Here is a 21,282-nt window from a genome sequence, read left to right on the forward strand (position 1 = left end):
AAAAAAATACGTTCACAGAATCTCTTTGCTTAGGTGAAGAAAATTATCGTAAATACCACATTCCTTTCTGTGACAGATGAAGCATTGTTAGAACGGCTTCAAGTGATTCTTCAGTATTTTTTCTGCCCTTCCCTTACATGATATTCATTATCATTGGCTTCATTTTCTGTCTTATTCATGAAAACTTCCAAGGAGCAGTGCAGTCAACCACAAGATCACTGACTCAGGTCAATGAAGACACATCTCCTTTTCACGTTTATTTCATTTTGTTTTAAGATCACAGAAGAGCAGAGCATTCATACGTGTAAAGTAACAGAAGAGAGAAACAGAATTTAAATACATTTAAAAAGAAAAGAAAAAAAAAGCTTTTTTTAATTTTAATTTTTTTTTTTTTTACACACACTGCGCTTTTTATTTCCTTCACAGAGCTAGTACCCAGGGAAAAAAATCCACCCAATAAACAAAAATAAAAACCTTGAACAACAAAAAACCCAAACAAAAAATGGCCATGTGTTTGTATCTTCAAGGGAAGATCAGTTCATGTCTACAGGGCTGAAAAAAAGGAATATATTTATATATATATATATATATTTATATGTATATAACACTGTTAATAAGGAGAATTCTAACCAAGAGCAGGATTTATACACCCTTCAGTAGAGCAGTGATAAGGAAGGGGTGGAGCTTTGGGGGATGAAGTTGGAAGTTTTTCTCCTTTGCTTCTCTCCCCCTGAATTTCTTCCCTTTAACTTCCCCCCTCCAAGTAAATACTTAGGGAGCAGAACTTGGCCACAGTTCACCAGGATGAACAATTTCTATTCTCTGGTGAAGAGCAAAGACTTAGGGAAGTGGGTTCAAAAGAGGCTCCTGGTAGCTCGGGATTGCTGCAGCGTGCCATGAAGCTAGGACTTCCATGGGTTTTCTTCACTTGCAAGAAGCAGATTTGTACTGTGCCTGGCTTTACATAGGGAGGGCTTGTGCAGAGAAGAACGTGGCTGTAGAAGTAGATCCAGGAGCACTGCCCAAAAAGAGGTACCTATGAAATAACCATGAAAATGGGGAGTTGTCCCATGGACAGGTCATTCTCCCACTTAGAGGGAGCTTCATAAGTACTCTAAGCATGTCATATATCCTTACCTACACAAAGTGATATGCTTGCTGGGAAGTAATGACTGGACCCAACTCTTCAGTGTCTGGAGACTCCAATGCCTTCTGTTCTTTCAGGCAATAAAGTCAAAGGATAATTTGGACAGATGCTAACCTGAGCCTCTAGGACACCTTGGGACAAGAGGGTCTGTGCTCAATGCATCTAGAACATGGCACAAGCAAATAATTCCTTATTAATTGCTTGAGAAATCATCCTTTCTGCTCACCCTCTTCTCAGAGAACCTAACTTTCACATTTGATGTTGGCTTTCACAACTCATACTGTCTTCAACTCTGTAAGCTCCTAAATTGTGTTTATTTTTGTTTTATTTTCAGCTTGTCTTTTTAAAATAGAATTGACTTGTACTTTTTGAAAATGATACTTGTTTTCTCTCCATTTATTTGCTTTATTTCATAGCCTATAATTCAGGCTTTGGGAAACTTATCCCATGGTGAATTCCTTCCAAAACAAAATGTATTGTCTTGCCTGTTTCTCACAGATTGGCCTTTGAACCTGCCTGGGACCACATGCTTATCGCCATCAGCACAAGCAAAGAGTTTCCAAGGACACACATTTACTGTAACGAGGTACTTGGCCCAGGATGAGAGAAAACTGTTTCCTTTCTTATGCACAACGTCCTCATTTGTTGCATGCATAATACCCAGTCTGGCTATTTTCCTTCCTATGAAAGGTTATTAGAATATAGTTCCACATTTAGGTTCTGTAATATTATAAACAAGGAAACAAACCCAGCTATGTCAATGTCCTTAGTATAATCTGAATATGTCCCTTCTCTACACTGAAAAAACGTTTTGATCAGAAAAGATTTGCAGACCCAGTCCAGAGTCCCTGTATTCTAGCAGTTTTGGCTTTAGAACTGACAATGGTAGAATGGTAGTTCTAAGAAGTGATGAGAATACAGAGACCAAACTAGAGATAACAAACAGCTGCTGTTTACAAACCAGTGCTGAGCACAGCACTAAGTGAATATTAAATTCTTATTCAGAATAAAGGTGAGAGTTGAAAGAGATTTTAGAGATATCACCTGAATCCTTCACTTTCAGGATGAGAAAACCAAGACTCAGGAAGGTAAAATGGCTTGCCAATGTCTCACAGCTTTATTTGTGGCCAACCTGGGGTTAGAACCCAATTCTCCTGAATCCCAATTCGATCCACCTTCTACCTGACGTTACAGTTGTCATTTATCTTAGATGATGAGGAAACAGTGCTAAGAGGACAGTTGGGAGTCTGTTGTACAGACACGTGAGCACTTGAAACTCCTTCTTCTTTGTTTTTTTTTTTTTTTTTTTTTTTTTTCCTGTTTATTCTCTTAGGTACATTAGTGCATTTAAAGTCTGAAGTTAATTTGACCTAAAATTTGTATGAGTCTTTGGAGACAGTTTACTTGTTTCCTGAAATCATCCCCTTGATGATTTTTTTAATGTACCAGTTGTTCATATTGTATATGTCATTCTGTTACACATGTCAGGCACTTCAAAAAAACTCCAAGAGAACATGCCTGAGAGAGATAACTCCCAATTAAAATGATTCAGTCCCTCACTCGCAATATTCAGGATAACTGTGTGGAAACATTAGGCTACCAGATAAAGCAAAGGTAGTTATTTTCTAGAGTGACTCAGCAAGATATTTCTCACTTTTTATATTGCACAATTTCTTAGACTCTAGATGACAAAGAAGCTTTCTCACTGCTTTTGTTGAATAAAAAATCAAAACTGAGTAATATTTTGCTCATCAAGGTTTAGGTCACTTCCTTGGAAGCTATTTAAATAAGACATCTTAGATGGTGAGAAAGAAGGAACAAGAAGATACCTGGGAGTGGATACAGCAGACACATAGCCCTGAAAACCCTTCCCTCTCTCTTTCCTTTTACCTCCTTTGCTTTGGGGTCAGGTGAGGCAACCACAGCAATAGTTGGGACAATCTCCACTTGGATCCTGAAAGACCAGAGAGGTGACTTGAGCAGAATATAAACCTTTAACTGTTCATGTGGATCTGCTTCCTTTGGCTGAGCCAACCTTCTGTTTGGAGCTTTAGTCATAATTCTTCCCATTCTGAACTGTGAAATGTTTTGGTTTTTATTTATTTTTCTTTTTCTTTAAGAATCATAGGTTTAGCAGTAGTTGGGCGCACCGCATGAAAAATGAAGTTTACATAGTTTATATTATGTACATAAACTAGTGATTTACATTGATTTACACATGATTGGTGCCTAATTTATTAATCAGCACGCAGTATGTAAATGTGCTGAAAAGAAATCAAGGTTTTAAAATAAGTTTTCCATAATATTCATAAACACTTTTGCCGGTGTAAATGTGAAACCTAAACCCAACGTTAACAACGCTTCCTTGCCAAGAGAAAAGTGATGTACATTGCTGGGTGAAAACAAATTCTTTACTAAATTTCGGTTGGCGACATTTGAGCAGCATAGCTACATGCAAATGAGAATAGTTTACTTCTTTTCTGCTAGTATGCACATAAATGTAAACTCCATTTTGCATTTAGTGAGATGTTTACAGATATTATGCCAACCATGATGGAAAATTTACATCACTGAGGCAAATGCAGTCTTTGGAGAAGAAATATTCTAAGCATTTAAGCAAGAAGGAGGATTTCTAAACTGTATTTTTGTTTCTTAAATCAGGGTCTTATCTCACCGTTTTTGTGGTGTGTTTCACATTTGTCTTTAAAATATTAATAGTTTATGTAGGTCAGATATATCATTGTACTTACATTTCTCTTAAAAAATGATAGTTATTGGTAACCAAGACTAAATGCAGGCTCAAGGTTTATGAGGATGAAAAGAAAAGTGAGGACGTGGTTAATTCCATTAAATGTGGTCTATAAGCAAATTTAAGTAAATAATCACAAAATGGAAAAAGTGGGGCTCTATGTTTTTCTCTATGAGCATAGATCTTTTTTCTAAACAACCAAATTCAGTACTTTTCTTCCTTTTAAGTTCAAAACATTATTCTTAATTTGTCTTATAATACATTATTGTAAATATAGCATCTATAGAGATAAAACAAAAATACACACACATATATATTATTGTTTTCCACAAATAATTCAAGCCCTGCAAGAGACCAAAATGAAAAATCCAGGGAGACTAGCCAATAGAAACAGTGAAACCACAACCAACTCAGGGATGGGATCTGAGACTCGAGGATGCAAGAAGCTCACAACTTGGTAAAGTAATAACTCAAACAATTTCATGCTGAGGAGTTTAGCTTTTATGTGCAAAGGAGGTAAGTCCATTTTTGGAGGAGAAACAGATTTTTGTTTCGGTCCTCCAAGAACGTGAAAATCACGAGTACTTTTACAAGGTCTCTATGAATAGCCCCGGTTGTCTGACTGTGTAGTAAAAAAAAAAAAAAAAAAGAATGCCCACGGCAAGCAAAAAGTCTGTCTGACTTGGAAGAGAAGGCAAAGGTCAATGGGGCAGTCCTTCCTGACAGAAAACACATCTGCTTTTCTATAAGCTTTAGTTCTTTTAGGACAGGGGGATTTTATGTCTCAAAATAAGCAAGACTTTTTCTCCAGTAAGGCAAAACCTTTTGCTCAACAGTTGCACAGAGCATAATTTCACTTCTGCAGTTCTAAAACCCTGGATAGTTCTCATTCTTCAGGAAGCGCCCTGGGTCAGGTCATTTCTATTTTTGTTACAGTTGGGTCTAAAGATTTTGTTTTATGAATGGTGGAGATTTATTTTGTCTACAAAGGATATTAAATATATTAGCCACTCAGGTTAATGGATGCATTTCACTCCTCTCAGTATATTATTTCCAACCAGTTGGTGTTTCTCAGTGCAGGGTTTCAAGCTTTGATTACCAAGAGACAAGATTCTTGAAGGAATTTAGTCCAATATGATGAACTAATGCCGAGAAGTCTTATGTTGAGACTCAGTGACTTCTTGGTGTCTCCTCCGGCTCTACCTTTCCCTGACCTTTCTCTTAACTACATTTTCCTTCATTGTTCACACTGCTTAGAGAACATTTTCTATCCTATGACATTTCTGGGACCAATGTTTTCTCTGAAACAGGAGCCAGAAGCAAATTTTTAAAATTCCCAGATCCTGCTAGAGATATAGGCAAACACCACATTTAAATATGTGTTTAATTATGTTTAATATATGGTCAATTATATTAAAACCAAGGGAACAAATAGTGCTGACATGGCAAAGACATTTATTTCAATGGAGAAGTTCCTCCCATTAAACCAAGACCTTGTTCTTATGATAAAGTGGAGACAAGAAAGCCAGGTATATAATTAAAGCCCGTGACATGCCATGAGGATCTGTTCCTGAAACTAATACTAACATCCAACTTTTAACAACCTCCAATGTAACTCCTTCTACTTTTCTCTTCCTGTATATCTTTAAATTAGCGTGTACTTTTCTAAAGTCACACACTTAAGTGTGTGAGTGCCTCTTCAATTTATGGGGAATGCTTATTATTAAAGATGATAACCTTTTATTCTTGAACTAAGAAGACGAAACTGTTAAGAGAAATCCCTGATTGTCAATAAATTGATGCTGCATAGGAATATGGCTCACCTTCCCTATATTTTACTAGCTACCTTCTTGGACGAGAATTTGTTTTCTCCCCAATGTCAGAATCCGCTATAAACACTCTTAACCATCCCCAAGCTGAATTTTTCCTTCTGTTTCAAGTCTAAACTGCAAAATCATGAAAGAAGGCTGTGGTAAGCTTCTAACACAAACAATATAATCCCTTAGAAGAAATTAACAATGCTACTCAGATCTTTCTCCCTCCTCTTCCTCCCTTCCTCCCTTCCTCCCTTCCTCCCTTCCTCCCTTCCTCCCTTCCTCCCTTCCTCCCTTCCTCCCTTCCTTCCTTCCTTCATTTTATTCCAGTTCCAAAGTTTCTCATTTTATATAGCATAACAGCTATTTACAAGGTTCCAACTTAATGACGTACCATATTTGGCTCTGCAAGATTACATTCAAATATAATCTCTAAATAATCCTCTGTCCTTTCATGAACTGAACCACTTTCAATGTTTCCTATTGTGTAGGTGAAAGCAACGGTTGGTTTTCTAACAAAGATATCTACATGCAGAGAGCCAGCTTTCTCTGCAAGACATTTCCTAAGAAATCCTGGTGATGTGGTAACACTAAGCTTTGTGGTACTCATAAAATTTCTGTCTATATTTATTACAAGTTGCCTAGCAATTTTGGTTAAGGACCTAGATCACATTTCAGTGTTAATGTCAAGGTGACTCTTATAGATGTAAATTTAAATAGAGCAGGGAAGGTGAATATAATGCAATTCTTAGCAGCCTGGCATAGGATGACAGTGGACTACTATGAGCAGTGGTGCTGCAAACACCATCAGTGAAACAGAACGGGGATTACGTGGGCAACCAAATAAAATATTAACCTAGAACACTGGGAGAAACAGCTGCAGAGGAGCACGAGGAGTGAACTGCTTCTCATTATGGCCAATGCTCTGTATTAGAGCTCTGACAGTATCTCCAGAATATGGTAGGAGCCTGGACATCTGTTGACTTTTTCTGCCTTGCTCACTTTTACTGTATTTTATCTGAAATAGGAAACAATCTCTACTCAGGGGAATTCATGGGACAAATGCAGTGTTATTTGAAGATTAGGGAGAAGGTTTAATCTTAGGATCTCCAAGTAGCTCATCATTCTTTTACTGGGAATTAACACTTGGAGACCTTCCTGTTTCTGGGGATTTACTCAACACATGCTGCTCATTTCTGCAGCAGAGCAGGGCCCACCCTGTTAAAAGCCAAGAAATATATGAAACCCTCAGACTCATGAAATGAGAGTAAAATCTGAAATTTTCTCTCCTAGTTCACCTCGTTCATGCCATAATTCCTTATACTGTTTGCTTACCCCATCGATAGTAGGCACTTTCATTTACAGTGATATTCTGAGTGACTCCCCACTCGGTTCTGATGATGGGACTAGGAGGAATATGGGGTCCTGCCCTTGGAAGGGGCACAGGTTGGTTTGAATACACATTGATGCCATGTGACAGCCATGGATGGGGGGAGGACTCTGCTCCTTGCCTCCTTCCCCACCATCTCCCCCAGTAACTTGTTACAGCCGCATCTCACAATTACAATGCAGGACAGTATCTACAGCACAGTGAGTCTATGTACACATGGACCATTCCCTTGGCATGCTTTAGAGAGAGACACACACACGCTCACACACGTACACCCACGTGAGAGCGAAAGACTTGAGCACACGCGCACAGTGGAGAAAATTAAAATGGCACTTCCTAGCATTTGCGGCATGACTAGTGCTCTGGGGAGGGGGTGAGGGTGAGGAGAGGTGGGGGAGGAAAGGTGGGTAAAAAAGGGATATCTAGGATGGGTGTGGGGGAGAGGGAACACACTGGAGGGAGAGGGGATGATGTCTAAAGTTGGAGAAATAGTGGAGGAAGGAAAGCCAGAGAAAGGCTCAACATAAGATTCCATTGATAGTCTGAAGTGGCTACAAGTCAGCTCAAATGAAAAACAGAATTAAAAGGTTATGGAAATATAAACACCAAAGGCAAGACCTTATTTTTTTCCCCACAGATGAAAAAGGATGAAGGAAGGAAGGATAAAGTGTGTGTTGGGGGCTTAATATCCATCTGGTTCTTGTCTTATTTTTACAGCATCCGGATGTCTTTAGTATGACGTTGTCTTTACACAGCATACATTTGCTTAGTAGATATAAACATATCCTGGTAGAAACTTCTCCATCCTGAATGATACTTAAATTTTTAATGATGGACTGTAAAATTGTTTTAAATGTTGTATTTTCTTCTTCATTTTCTTATTTCCCCCTTCATGTATAAACACACAAAGTTGTGAAATAAACAGTCTCCCCCCATCTCTCTCTCTCTCTCTCTCTCTCTGTATCCTGTGTGACGCATTTTTGTGTGTTTTTTAAATTATTTTTAAATTTTTATTCTATTAACATTTGCTGAGAAGGCAGAGCAGAGATGCTGCCAGCAGCCACAGTGGTACGGCCAGACTGATGGATCCATTTATTCCTCTCACCGACCCAGGTCCTGCAGAGCAAAAGAGGAGAGAGAGAAAAGAGAATGAGTTACACGGGCCCACTCTATGTTACAGCTGACTGCTGATGGTATCAGAGGTAAGGCCCAAGCGGATACCAGCGTCTCCAGGTTAGTGCACTTATGTGCAGCCCAGGAAAGGCTCAAAACCTTTCTAAATCCTTCTCCTCCCTGGGCCACAAGTATCCTAAGGAGTATCATTGGTTGAAACACTTCTAAATACAAAATGCTCTCGCCAGGTAAGTCCTTAAACTGGCTATCACCAATGTGTCTGATGGTGCAGGAGGCTCGTGTTTACCCAGCCTCCTCCCGTTGGCCCTGCCCTAAGTAGCCCTCTGGTGCCAGCACTCATTAAGGTTCCAAGCATTGGTGAGGGTCCTTCAGCAGCCAGACATGGGTCTTCTGGCCAATTCATCACAGCATCTCCACCAATAAAGCACGGAACCATCCAGGACTCCTTCTGTCCCTGGCGAGAGGTAGTAATTACTTATTTGCTAATGGGGAGAACTGTTTTAAAGTAACGTTTATGGCTAGATGGTACCTTAGCAAGGGAGAAAAGAAGTCAATACATCTTAAAATCTTAAGAGGCAGCAGAGGATCAACTCCTCCAAACTCTTCATTTGTCACTTTAAAAATCAAAAACAAAAAGATGATAACAACAAAAATAAACAGACACACCTAGAGAGGTTCAGAGGCAGGTCCAGACCATGAACAGAACTGAGATTTGAAGTCACCCAGATTAACCTGGAATGGCACTCCGTGTTTCCTGCTGCCACCTTAGTTTTCCCAATGTGGACACAATTTGGGAGATGTGGGTGTGGGTGTGAGAGGGGAAATAGGATGCATACAAAGCCACTGGAGAAGGGGCTTGTGTGTTCATAGAAAGAGGATTACGGAGGAGGGAATCATAGGTCTGGCAGAAAAGCTGATCACCTGTACTTTGCTTGTTCCATTTTCTCCTTTTGTATAGTTCTGCTCATAGTCCATTAAAGTGAAAAAATAGTATTTTTCACTACAGGAACTTTTGGATTTAAGACTGCATACTTAAGCAGTGATGTTCAAAAGAGAAACTGGTGTGACTGTAATTGTCAGTCACTTTAAAATTTTGAGGCTGGATATACAGCTCGATTATGTGTGTGTGTGTGTGTGTGTGTGTGTGTGTGTGTAAAACTATGATGGTTTGCAGGTATAATGGAAGCATCCCCTGGTATGTGAATTTTTCCAAAACTGTTTACAAACATACCCAATTGGAGATAGGATAACAGGAAAAGATGCCGAATTCTGTGATCTCCTAATCTACGCTTTATGTAAATAATAAAAGCAACAGCAATAATAAAACAAAACTATAAACAATTATTCAGCACTTACTACACAATTTTGTCATAACTTCCTTATAAATATAAGCACACAACTATGCTAGGAGGTAGGTAGTATGATGAAACCTGTTTTTTTGTTTTTTTGTTTTTTTTTTTTGAGACAGAGTTTTGCTCTTGTTACCCAGGCTGGAGTGCAATGGCGCGATCTCGGCTCACTGCAACCTCCGCCTCCTGGGTTCAAGCAATTCTCCTGCCTTAGCCTCCCGAGTAGCTGGGATTACAGGCATGCACCACCATGCCCAGCTAATTTTTGCATTTTTAGTAGAGACGAGGTTTCACCATGTTGACCAGGATGGTCTCGATCTCTTGACCTCGTGATCCACCCGCCTCAGCCTCCCAAAGTGCTGGGATTACAGGCATGAACCACCGCGCCCGGCCTGATGAAACCTGTTTTACAGTGAAGTGATCAAGGCACAGGGATGTTGGATGCACTGTATAAACTTATGCAACTTGTAAGCAGAGGAGCTGGGTTTTTACCAGGCGGCATCTGGCTCTAGAGTCTTTGCCTGTCACTACTACACAGGAAAGGGGTGCCTATAAGTCTCCTGTCAACATTCAGTATATTAAACTTGGGTCAGTAAATTAAACTTGGGTTTGATTAAAATGGCCAGCACAAACAAAAACAGGGAGACAACAATTATCATTGCAAAAAAGATTTTTGATAGGAGAGTTTTGGATAGAATATCTTCTTGAGAATATTAAAAACATTCACCTAATATAAAAATATGAACATATACAAACTTTGATCAGCATAGTTATGGTGTAAAATGAGCTGTATTGTGTAAATCTATAGAAACACAGAATAAAGGTTCAATGAATTAATTATCTAATTTTCTGAATTGTGATAGGATCATATTAACAAAAGACATATTAGCTACCTTCAGGTTCATGCATTGCATGAGAAATTAAGGTTCAATGAGATTCTATATCTTGCATGAAAGCACCCAGTTAGTAATTGTTGACCAGGCACTTAAATTCAAGTGTCTGAAGTCAGCTCAAGGCCTTTCCTAACCCACTTCCATGTCTCCTACTCCCAACCTTTCTGGACTGTTGGGACCTTCAGGTTCTCTTAGTGGAAACTTCTCCCAGGGCTTCTGGGCTGGTAGGAATGTTATTTTCCTCACCTTATAGTCTTTCTATGTACACTAGATGGCAAGAGTTCCTTGGCATATTTGGTTGTATTTGTGCATCGATGAGGTTTTCAAAACAGAGAAAAACTACACAAAAATTAAAGCCTTAGAGGGTTAGGCAAAAAATATTTGTCTGCACCAGGGATAGTGTAAAACAAAAGGTTTTCAGCTAGAGTCCAATTCTACTGATTTCCTTAATCTCATTTTTAGTGAAGGATAGGCTAGATTATCTTGCATACATCCTGGAGCTAAGTGATACCTTGGGAAGGTTAAGACTAGTCTTATCATTTTATTTGACAGTGGTAAGTATTCAAGAAAGTCAAAATTCTATCATTGAAAATATATTACAGAATATATGAACCTAGATAAACATATTCACATACAACATTCTTGATAATACACGTATACATATGCATATGTACAAAGATAAGTATGTATGTTATACACTTACTCATATGTACGCATATGATATCTACACATATTGTTGGTCTTTTACACATAATTCAGAATTAACTATTATTGTCACATGCTATTCTATGTTATAATGGGGAATCTTAGTATAACTATGTTAATAATCTTTAATATTATCCTTCACAATATTATTATATACAGTCACATGCTACATGACATTTCAGTCAAAGATGAACCAGGTATACAAATGTGGTCCTATAAAGTTATAACACTGCATTTTTACTGTACCTTTGCTATGTCTAGATATGCTTATATACACAAACACTTACCACTGCCCATAGTATTCTGTACAGTCACATGCTTATGGGTTTTCAGCCTAGGAATAGGCTATACCATATACACTAGGTGTGTAGTCAGCTATACCATCAAGGTTTGTGTAAGTATGTTCTATGATGTTCACAAGAATGAAGTCACATAATAATGCATTTCTCAGAATGTATCCCAGTCATTAAGTGCTGTATAAATATAGTTGAAATGTATTTTGTGCATCAGTTAAAGATATCTTCATCTCTATCAATTATTATTTATTAAGTGCTCTCATATAGCTATTTAGTGTACTTATATGACTTACACTTTTCATAATTGGTTTTGTGAGTAAATAAATAGGCTTAAAAATACAAGGGTAAATGGGTGATAGTTGGGAAATCATCACAAGTGTGTATGCAAATATAGATATATGTGACTGCATAGACTACTTCAGTTAGTGGCTATTTCAGGGAAGAATAATCAGCAAAATCATTAATTATGTTTTACTTCAGAGTTATGAAATTTCTGCTTATTTGTGGAAATGCAAATGATAAATCTTATTTCCCACACCAGATGGCCAGGCTCAGCAAGTGCTTTCATATACTGACAGATAAAATGAAAGCAAGAGTCTGCAAACATAAATTAGCCTTAAGAATAGATGGGCAAATAGAACCACAATTCAAAAATTTGCTATGTGTTTTTTTATGTAACAGACAAAAATCATATTTTAGTATCTAACCACATTCTATATGTGTGTTATATAGGCACATATCCACTCATATGTGTGTATATGGTAAGCATTCAGTAATTTGTATTATTATTAATCCAAATGCAGAATTTTGGATTACAGAAAGAGATGAAATACTAACCTGAATCGAAGGCATTGGTTTGTGTATTGGGTCAAGGCTTTTAATGTTGACTCTAAGGACCAAAATTCAGCTGCAGCAGGACTGCAAATCATAAGTCAACACACCAGGTCAAGGTTCCTAACCCCAAGGTGGAATAAGTGAGATTCTGTGTCTAGGTGAATGCCAGATTGCACTTTCTTATAACAATGAAAGGGAATTTGTGATTAAGGGCAAGATTGATAAAACATTCTGAAATTGAGGGATATGAGAATTTTTTGGCAAGTCTCTAGACTACAAATTTGATTCAGGATCTGGAACCAATTGATTTATATTTCAGTAAAATCACAAGGAAAAGACCACATGATTTTTCGACACCTGTTTTAGAGAGGTTTGCTTAGAGACATTTTGTAATTCAAATCTGGTCAACAGTTTTCTGTTGCTCCTCCTGAGGACCCATTTCTTGGATTTAGGAGTAAATTTATTCAAAGTGGCTATTAATCATGCTCTCAGTGATTCCTGAATATTCCTTTCAGCCACTAAGAACTCAAAGTGAATCATAATTTTATTCCAATTCATAGTTCAGCCATACGAAAAAAAACCAGAGGAGTTAAAGTTTGAATTATTTTAGAATTATTAAAGGCTGATCGAGTGACTGAAAATAGAACAAAATTCTAAACAATCTGTAAAACACTTGTTTAACAAAGGAGAACACAAATCTACAGAGTCCCTTAAGTATCTGCCTCCCATATCATCTAGCCCAGTCGACTAAGGCACGTTGGTATCCTGGGAAGACATGTTTAAAGGGAAGCCTGATAAAATTGACTTTGGTGCCATCTGCTGTCCATTTTCTGCCAGTACAGCTTCCTCTGGGTGAATTAAATGGGGATTAAAGCCGAGGGTGGAGCAAAGGAGAGGAGGGGAAATGCAGTACTCCTCCCTTACCAGTAGCTTTGCTTTCTGCTGTTTCACTTACCTGAGGTACATACAGTACAATAAGATATTCAGAAAGAGAGAGAAAGAGAGAGATAACATTCACATAACTTTTATTAGAGTATATTGTTAGAATTGTTTTATTATTATTGTAGTTAATCTCTTACTGGGCCTAATTTATAAATTCAACTTCATCAAAGGTATGTATAGGAAAAAACATAGTGCATATAGATAGGGTTCTGTACTATCTGCAGCTTCAGGCATCCACTGGCGTCCTGGGGCCACATCTCCTGTGGATAAGGGGGAAATACTATATCGATGTTTTCTTTGAGTAATGGGTCTTAGACTCAATCAAATCTGAGCTCGTCCTACATTTTCTTCAGCTCTTTATGCATTTTTTATGCATAAATCTCACTCTTTATGAAGTGAGATTTTGGTAAGGCTGAAATACTCTCACAGTAAAGTCAGAATGTCAGAATCATCACATCTTTTTCATCAACACAGCATCAAGTGTTTTGGCATACACATTTTTGAAATTTTTTTGTCCAATACATAGCACTTCTGGTGACACTGGCAATTTATATTGTCTTTGAAATTAAACAAAAATGCTATGCCCTATTTCTTCATCCACATATCAAAGCCATAATGTATCACATATAATACTAGCCACTTATTAAAACATAATTGGTAATCGTGGCATTGGGAAGAGAAGAAGGGCTGAAAAGGACAATCTTTTATGCCTTCTTGAAGGCCTCAGATGATCTGTTCCCGGGTATATATATTCATGGCTGCCTCTTCCCTGCTGCCTTCGGTGAGGACCTGCTAGCGCTGGCCATAAATGGTGCTGGCCCTTTCTTGGGACTAAGCAACCAAGTGTCCATAATCTCATTGGCTCTTGATCACTGGTTAGTCCCATAAGAATAGGTTTTCACAATTCAGAGTGATCTTGGTTGTCTCACCACTTTGAGACTCAGAGAGGAAGATGCCTTCATATGAGCCAATTATAATCAGGTGGGTAACCATGAGGAAGTAAAGAGGGTGGGGATTGGCCACATAGGTGCCTCTGTGGCTCTGATCTGGGACAGACACTGTTAGAAACTATGATTTATTGTACTTATAAAGAGGGCACCTCAGAATTAGTAGCTACTTGCATTTTAGGGTCTGTTTTACGAAGCCAACAAGTGAATGTAAAATAGACTCTGCATGTCTTCTGAGAGCCCTGTCACTGGGCAGTGAGCATTTTCAAACTTTCATCTCTGTCAGAATGAACCATGAATACTTAAGAAAGGGAAGGTAGGAACAGAGAGTAGGGCAAAGCATAACTTGCTCTGTTCCAGGGATTTAACAATAAATTACTGTCAAGAGCAATATAAGGGTCATGGTTGGATCAGAAACTTTTTGTAAATGAGAAGTTCACAATTTGGAAAAAAAATAGAGCCAGCTGTGTTATGGAAATTGTTAGCACAAATCATTCCACTGAAATTCAATTATATAAGACAACAATACATTGCTGTGAAATCTTAATTTTGACAAACGGAAGGTAACCAAAAATAAAAACCATACCTTTTTGCTTGAAGTGCACGGTGGTACCAATTTCTAAAATAAGAAACATTAAGCAAAACAAAAACAAATAAAAAATCTTTATCAGTTAAGAAGAAACACAAAGGTAGTCTGATACTCTCCACTGAAAGGAGAATAAGAGAAAAGGAAGAAAGAACAGTTTAATAGGAAAGAATATTGGTAGAGAGAGAAAGAAGGGCAAATGGAAAGAGATTGTTTTGTTCAAACAAATGTTGTGCAGTTGGAGGTAGCAAAAATGATTTGCAACTACAAATATCTGATGCTACATGGTATGCATGGAGGCAAGTTCAAGAGCTCTGAGTATGGAATGTAAAGGTACTCTTGACTGCAATTTAGTGGAATAATAGAATGTGTCTGATCCACAGCCTCGTCCTACCCTTTTACCCTGGTTTATTCTACTCAAGCCAGCGGTCGTCATGCTCTTCTTCCAACAGGTCAAGTCTATTCCAACTTAAGACCTTTGCACTTGCTTTTCATTTGCTTGGAATATTCTTTCCCTAGATCTTTGTACTGATCACTTAAGTCACTTCATTCAGATTTCTGCTGAAATGTCACCAACTCGAAAAGGACTCCTCTCAGCATCTTGTTAAAAATAGCGACTTTTGTTATTTTCTCTATTCCTTTACCCTGCTTTACTAATCTAAACAGCACTTACCTCTAACCTGACGTCAGGTTACGAGTATACTTTTTGCTTGTTTATAGTTTTTCTTCTCCATTAGAATATATGCTCTGTGAGGGCAGCAACAGTGTATTCCTTCTCAAGTACTGTATCCCTAGTGCTTAGATTAGAGTTTGGCAGGTAGTGGGTATTTAATAAATATTTGTTTGATTTGTAAATAAGTCTCAGGGTCAGAAGAGCTCATGTAGGTTAAATATTTGGTTTCTCTTTTAAGTATCTTTATCAAGTAAACCACAATGCTCTTAGGTCTTTAGAAGTAAATATATAAAATTTCTGTAGGATACCACTCTGAAGCTCAGGACCAACTTAGTGGCTGGTCAGATAGAAGAGCGCAATCTGCCCTGTGGAATACAGCACCTGCCTTTTTGTCCTTGAAGCCCATCATTTGCAGTTATTTCTATTTAACAATTGCAGCATGCTGCAAGTTCATACAGAAAGATGAATTAAGAATTCTCTCCTAGCAGAAGCCAGCACTCACCCTGGAAGTGAAGCCAGGTTCTATTAATATGTGAAACAATGGTCTCTAGCTGTTGACGACTTTCTGTATCTGTCTCATCATCTGACCACTGATGTTTTAAGTTGTGTATTAAACACACTGCCACTTGTCTCCTTTCATAATGCCAGCTTTGACATCTTTTCTTTGGAATCAACATATTGCATCAAAAAATACTGAAAGGCAGTGTGGAGAATGTGCTCATGATGACATGAGGAAACTGAGGCCCAGAGAGGTCCTTTGTAAAGTGAGAGGCAAAGCTGAGACTGAAACTTAGGACTTCCAGTTCTCTAGACAGAATCTAGTCCATTATTCCACAACACCCCTTTGGCAGCTTTTATGAAAGCAATGCCTATATGACTCAAGAGGTGTCAATGGGACATTTAAATGATTCAATACTGGCTGGAAAAGCGCGACTCTCGTGCAAAATGCAACTTTCCTTCTTTCTTGCATCAAGCTTCTTAACTTATAACGGTGATAATTTGTAAGAACCCCTTAAGGCCACAGAGTGATGCTCTTTACTCAAAGAGGCCTCAATGGGGCCATCTTCAGTTAAAGAACACTGAGTTTCTGGTGCACAGGCTTCGTGGGAATAATTTCAAACAATTGTTCAGAAATCCGGATAGGTAGGAAGCTCAGCGATTCTGCCGAAAGCTTTCTCTTTGCGTCAGTTCCATCATCTCTAAAATGAGTTTACTTACATGCACCTTATAAATTTGTGCTATGAATTAGATCAATTAATAAACATATTAAACTTACAGTGGTGCCAGACATATAATAAATGCTCAATAAATAAAAGTTATTGTCAGTTTTTTGGTAAAATCCCTTCTAGAAAGGATTATTAGTGCAATTTTGTGGAGAGAGAAAAATACAGCTTAACAAATAAGTCATGGGATTATAAGTCAAAATAATTTATATACATATATAATTGCAGCAATGTGATGAAGAACCACTGAGATTTTAGCACAAGAAAAGTGATAGAAAGGTGGACTGATTAGGGCACATTTTGATCAGGAAAAGTCTAGCAATGTGCTCACATTACCCTGTCACTGGCATAGGTGTGTGTAAGAATCTATATGTTCTAATGGGTCTCTTAGGGAACAGATGCTCCCCTATGAATCAACTAGAGAGAGTTGATTACAAAAAGCATATAAAAATTCCCAAATATTTAACTCTGCGAAGCTAATATCAGAAAAATTCAGATATAAAATATACACTTGCTTGAAATATCTTTAAAAAGCAAAACAAGTTGCCAGTTAAATTTTAGGTACTCCTCCCTATGCCCGTAATAAATCAACCTCTTTGTGAAAATCTAAAGATTTTAACACTTGGAATTCCATTTGTCTTTAGGAAAAAAGAATAGACTGATTATTTTGGACTACTATTTCCTGCTCATCACCTTCTTTAGGAGCAGAACTTGCTGAGCCTTTTTGCAAACTTGGTCATATGTTGCCATCTTGTGGCAATACTAAGACATGCTCCTATGTGCTGTCCAAATGAATGACCTTTGTCCACGAGGTGGCAGTAGTGGGAGAAAGAAGTAAACACTTTTTTTTTTCTTTTTAAGTGTAAGGCCAGGCATGCAATACTACTCTTCAGGAGGGGAACTTTCTCTTGTTATAGACAGATTTTTTTTTTTTTTTTTGCATTTAACACCTGAAAATTATTGTTACTTTTCTAGTGATAATGCAATCTTGTGAATCAAACTGCATTGTCAGGGATATTATTTTTGCAAAGATTTCCAGGGCACTATGCTTCGAATATAACCTGAAATGTATGATTTTTATGCCCTTCAGGAAAACTTCTAACTAGTTATTAATCTTGCTTCAGCAAATACACTTAACAAGTAAGCATGGCAGTGAAGGTACAAGGTATAATAGAGAAAGCTAAATCGACTGAAGCAATGCAAAACACAACATTGGGCACTTCTAGTGTAGATAATGTTCTAGGCTTTCTCTAAGAGCTTTATCATCATATGCTTAGATTTTAGCTTCTGATGAGGTGGTAGAAGAAGGCAATGGGGAAATAATCTAATATTAGGAAAGGGAAGTATCTTGAGACATTTATTTAAGCTAATCTGTCCTTGATTTTTGACTTTCAGATTCATTACATCCAGCCACATTAGCCTGCACCATTAAAAACTTTGATTCAGCCTCTCTTATTGGCACAGACGATATGTCTGCCTTGTTCACTGCTGTATCCTCAGCTTGGTATTTCTCTAGCACAGAAGAAGGATCCAGTAGATTTGCTAAACAAATACCTGAATGCATCAATAAATAAATGAATGAGAGACTCAATGAATCAATTAATACCTCAAGTATTACCCCAGCTAAGAGTCTAGACAGGAGAGATTCTATTTTCTTTTTCAAACTACAGTGCCTGAACCCAAAGGTGAGATTATTGTTTGGAATTCACAGTTATTTGAAGAGCCACATGGGGCTTGGAGGTCCTTGCATTACTTCCCAAATCCTGGTAGGGAGAACATTTTCTGGAGGGATGAGCTTCATTTTAAAATACCTTCATGATGAATAAAACTGAAAACCCAAGTTTCCTTTTTGTTTAAAGCCCAGAAGATTTATTCTTCCTCTTACCTTTTACTATTATCTCTTACACTTATCTCTCACTAAGTGAGTGTTGCAAAGATGAAAGATGCTTCATTGGAAACTCTAGAATTTATAGTTTGGGAACTCCCTCGTTATCTTAGGAAATTTTCATATCTTTATATATGGAAAATTTTGGCTTTTTTGCTTTCTTTGAGTTCTCTCTGGGACACGAAGTGAGGGCACAACACATCCATAAGGAAAAGAAGTGACTTTCAGTGCTTTGAATCTTGACTTTTGACAACTTTTCTCATTTGCATTCACATGTAGGTAACGTAGAGTTTGGGAAACTTATGCTGTTTGCATAGTTGTTTCCAGAGTATTTACTTGAACACAAATGCCTTATTTTTCAAATGGAAGAATTTGAAAATATATGAAACTATAAAGAAGAAAGTGAAGATCATATGTAATCCCTCTCCTCAGAGAGAACACCATTAATGCAATATAAACAAGTGTTTTGTCTGAAGAATGTTTGAGCTGCCAGTGTACTATAGAATGTTCAAGTTTAAAACCTAAAATGTCTTCTATTTCCCACGGTCTCAGAAGCTGGGTGTGTTTCTGTTACTCAATGTTATAGCAGAGGCAGCCATTTGAAAAAGAAAACTTTTTCTCTCTGTGTGTCACACAACTCTTTCTATAAGGGCAATCCTCTGATGTGCTGCAGGTTTTGAATTAAAAATTCTGGGCCAGAGTTAGTAAGAATGTGTATTTGCAGAAGTGGGGCAGGAAAAGGTCCAAATTCAGTAGGGATTTTATCCTCCAGATCCTGGAAATTGCAGAAAGGGACAGGGTTAAAATTATTAAGAAATGTAATAGAAGAAACGGAGGAGGATCACACCTGCTGCCGCTTCCTCACTGATGCCAAGGACCTAAGGCATAACATCTTGTAAGATTCTGTCACGGAAACTTATGGGCTTTGCCTCTGACTTTTGTTTATTTATTTATTTATTGGCCAAAATTTTGAAAAATAAAGCCTTTATAATTATAGTGGCTTAAAAGGGGTACCTTTTATTAATTCAATTTTCAAGCCACACTTCGAAAGCTATTAATTTCTTTCTCACAGATTTCTTCACTCAGAGGCTTTAGGGATTAACAGACTCTACTTGCAAATTTTTTCTCTTTTGCCATAGAAAAATATTTGCCTTGTGATTCCTATTTGAATTATTAGAACTTCTCATTTTCTCCCATGTGTGATGTTCATGTTGTATAAACCCCAATGCCTAATATTTCTAGAATAATATTCTCTGAAAATCAGAGTATTCCTTCTGGGTCTAGTGAAGTGAGAAAAGAGTCAAAATAGAGAAATGGATCTGAATCTCAACCTTAAGATTCTTCCAATTTTCTTTCTTTTCTTTTCTTTTTTTTTTTTTGAGAAGGAGTTTTGCTCTTGCTGCCCAGGCTGGAGTGCAATGGAGTGATCTTGGCTCACCGCAACCTCCACCTCCTGGGTTCAAGTGATTCTCCTGCCTCAGCCTCCCAAGAAGTGGGGATCACAGGCATGCACCACCATGCCTGTCTAATTTTGTATTTTTAGTAGAGATGGGGTTTCTTCATGTTGATCAGGCTGGTCTTGAACTTCCGAACTCAGGTGATCTGGCCACCTTGGCTTCCCAAAGTGCTGGGATTGCAGGTGTGAGCCACTGCGCCCAGCCTTCCTGTTTTTTTTTTTTTTTTTTTTTTTTGGTTCATAGGTGGACCATTGTCCTCATGACTAAGAGAATACATCAAACTGACTGAGAAAACTAAGTGATCTTACCATGGCATCAATATTCGAGAAAGGAAGTTGGCCTCCCTTAGCTAGATATGGGCTAGCAAGGAATGCTATAGTTTATTTTCAAATACTGCTAAAGGCTTTCTTCTTATAATTGTCTGTGACCAGAAATGGACTTCAGTTTGATGCTCTGTCAGAGTGAATAATGACTTAGGCATGAGTAGACGTACCAGAATACTGCAGCCCTAGACAGATGGTGTTAATTCCTTGTTGACTCAACAAACTAAAATAATGCTGGTATAATTTCTTGTTGTAAAATGTGAAAATATTTAAGCCTTACTCCTTATATCAAATATTCTATAATGAATAGAATGTGAAAAAAATGCTTAAATAAAAAGTCATTGCATTAAAAACAACACATCTATTAAGGGGACAATATTAAAACACCAACTAGGAGAGAGAACGTATGAGCCCCCACATCTGAAGGGAAGACTATTTACTGGGGATCCTGGAGGTGCATGAGGGAAATCCCTTGTGAGTCAAGATTTGACTTAGACCTGAAAGCACTTGGGGTGTGTGCATCACTGTGGAGAGCACCCTGGTCCAGGTAGGGGAGGGGCTTTTGGGCCTGCCTCTGCTGTAACATTGAGTGAGTAACAGAAACACGCCCAGCTTCTGAGACCGTGGGAAATAGAAGACATTTTAGGTTTTAAACTTGAACATTCTATAGTACACTGGCAGCTCAAACATTCTTCAGACAAAACACTTGTTTATATTGCATTAATGGTGTTCTCTCTGAGGAGAGGGATTACATATGATCTTTATTTTCTTCTTTATAGTTTCATATATTTTCAAATTCTTCCATAATGAGAAGCATAACATTTATTATTATAATAGAAAACTATTGATAAAAACAAATCAATGCATCTTTTAAAATACCTTTAAATGTGGAGAAAAGAAAATGATCACTTTCTGATTATTTGGCATTGGGTTGA

The 21,282-nt window shown here is 37.8% G+C and overlaps 1 protein-coding gene and 1 long non-coding RNA gene across 3 annotated transcripts in view; one reads left to right on the forward strand and one right to left on the reverse strand.

The window, feature by feature from the left end:
* Positions 1-223: 223 nt before the first annotated feature.
* Positions 224-21,282, reverse strand: part of LSAMP (limbic system associated membrane protein) — a 639,680-nt gene continuing 618,621 nt past the window's right edge. The window contains exons 8-9 of one of the 2 annotated variants that reach the window (XM_012463960.2): positions 14,787-14,819; positions 224-8,216 (exon numbers count right to left, since the gene is read on the reverse strand). In XM_012463960.2, the coding sequence (XP_012319383.1) occupies positions 8,119-8,216; positions 14,787-14,819 (131 nt within the window). In that variant the 3' untranslated portion in view covers positions 224-8,118. The remainder of the gene's footprint in view (positions 8,217-14,786; positions 14,820-21,282) is intronic. The other variant, XM_012463961.2, reaches the window with a different exon arrangement.
* Positions 8,218-21,282, forward strand: part of LOC105725042 (uncharacterized) — a 340,977-nt gene continuing 327,912 nt past the window's right edge. Inside the window, exon 1 of the long non-coding RNA XR_001109193.2 lies at positions 8,218-8,333. This is a non-coding gene — a long non-coding RNA (uncharacterized LOC105725042). The remainder of the gene's footprint in view (positions 8,334-21,282) is intronic.

This window comes from Aotus nancymaae, unplaced genomic scaffold, assembly GCF_030222135.1.
Source record: "Aotus nancymaae isolate 86718 unplaced genomic scaffold, 86718_ANA_hifiasm-v0.15.2.pri h1tg000011l, whole genome shotgun sequence".
Lineage (NCBI taxonomy): Eukaryota > Metazoa > Chordata > Mammalia > Primates > Aotidae > Aotus > Aotus nancymaae.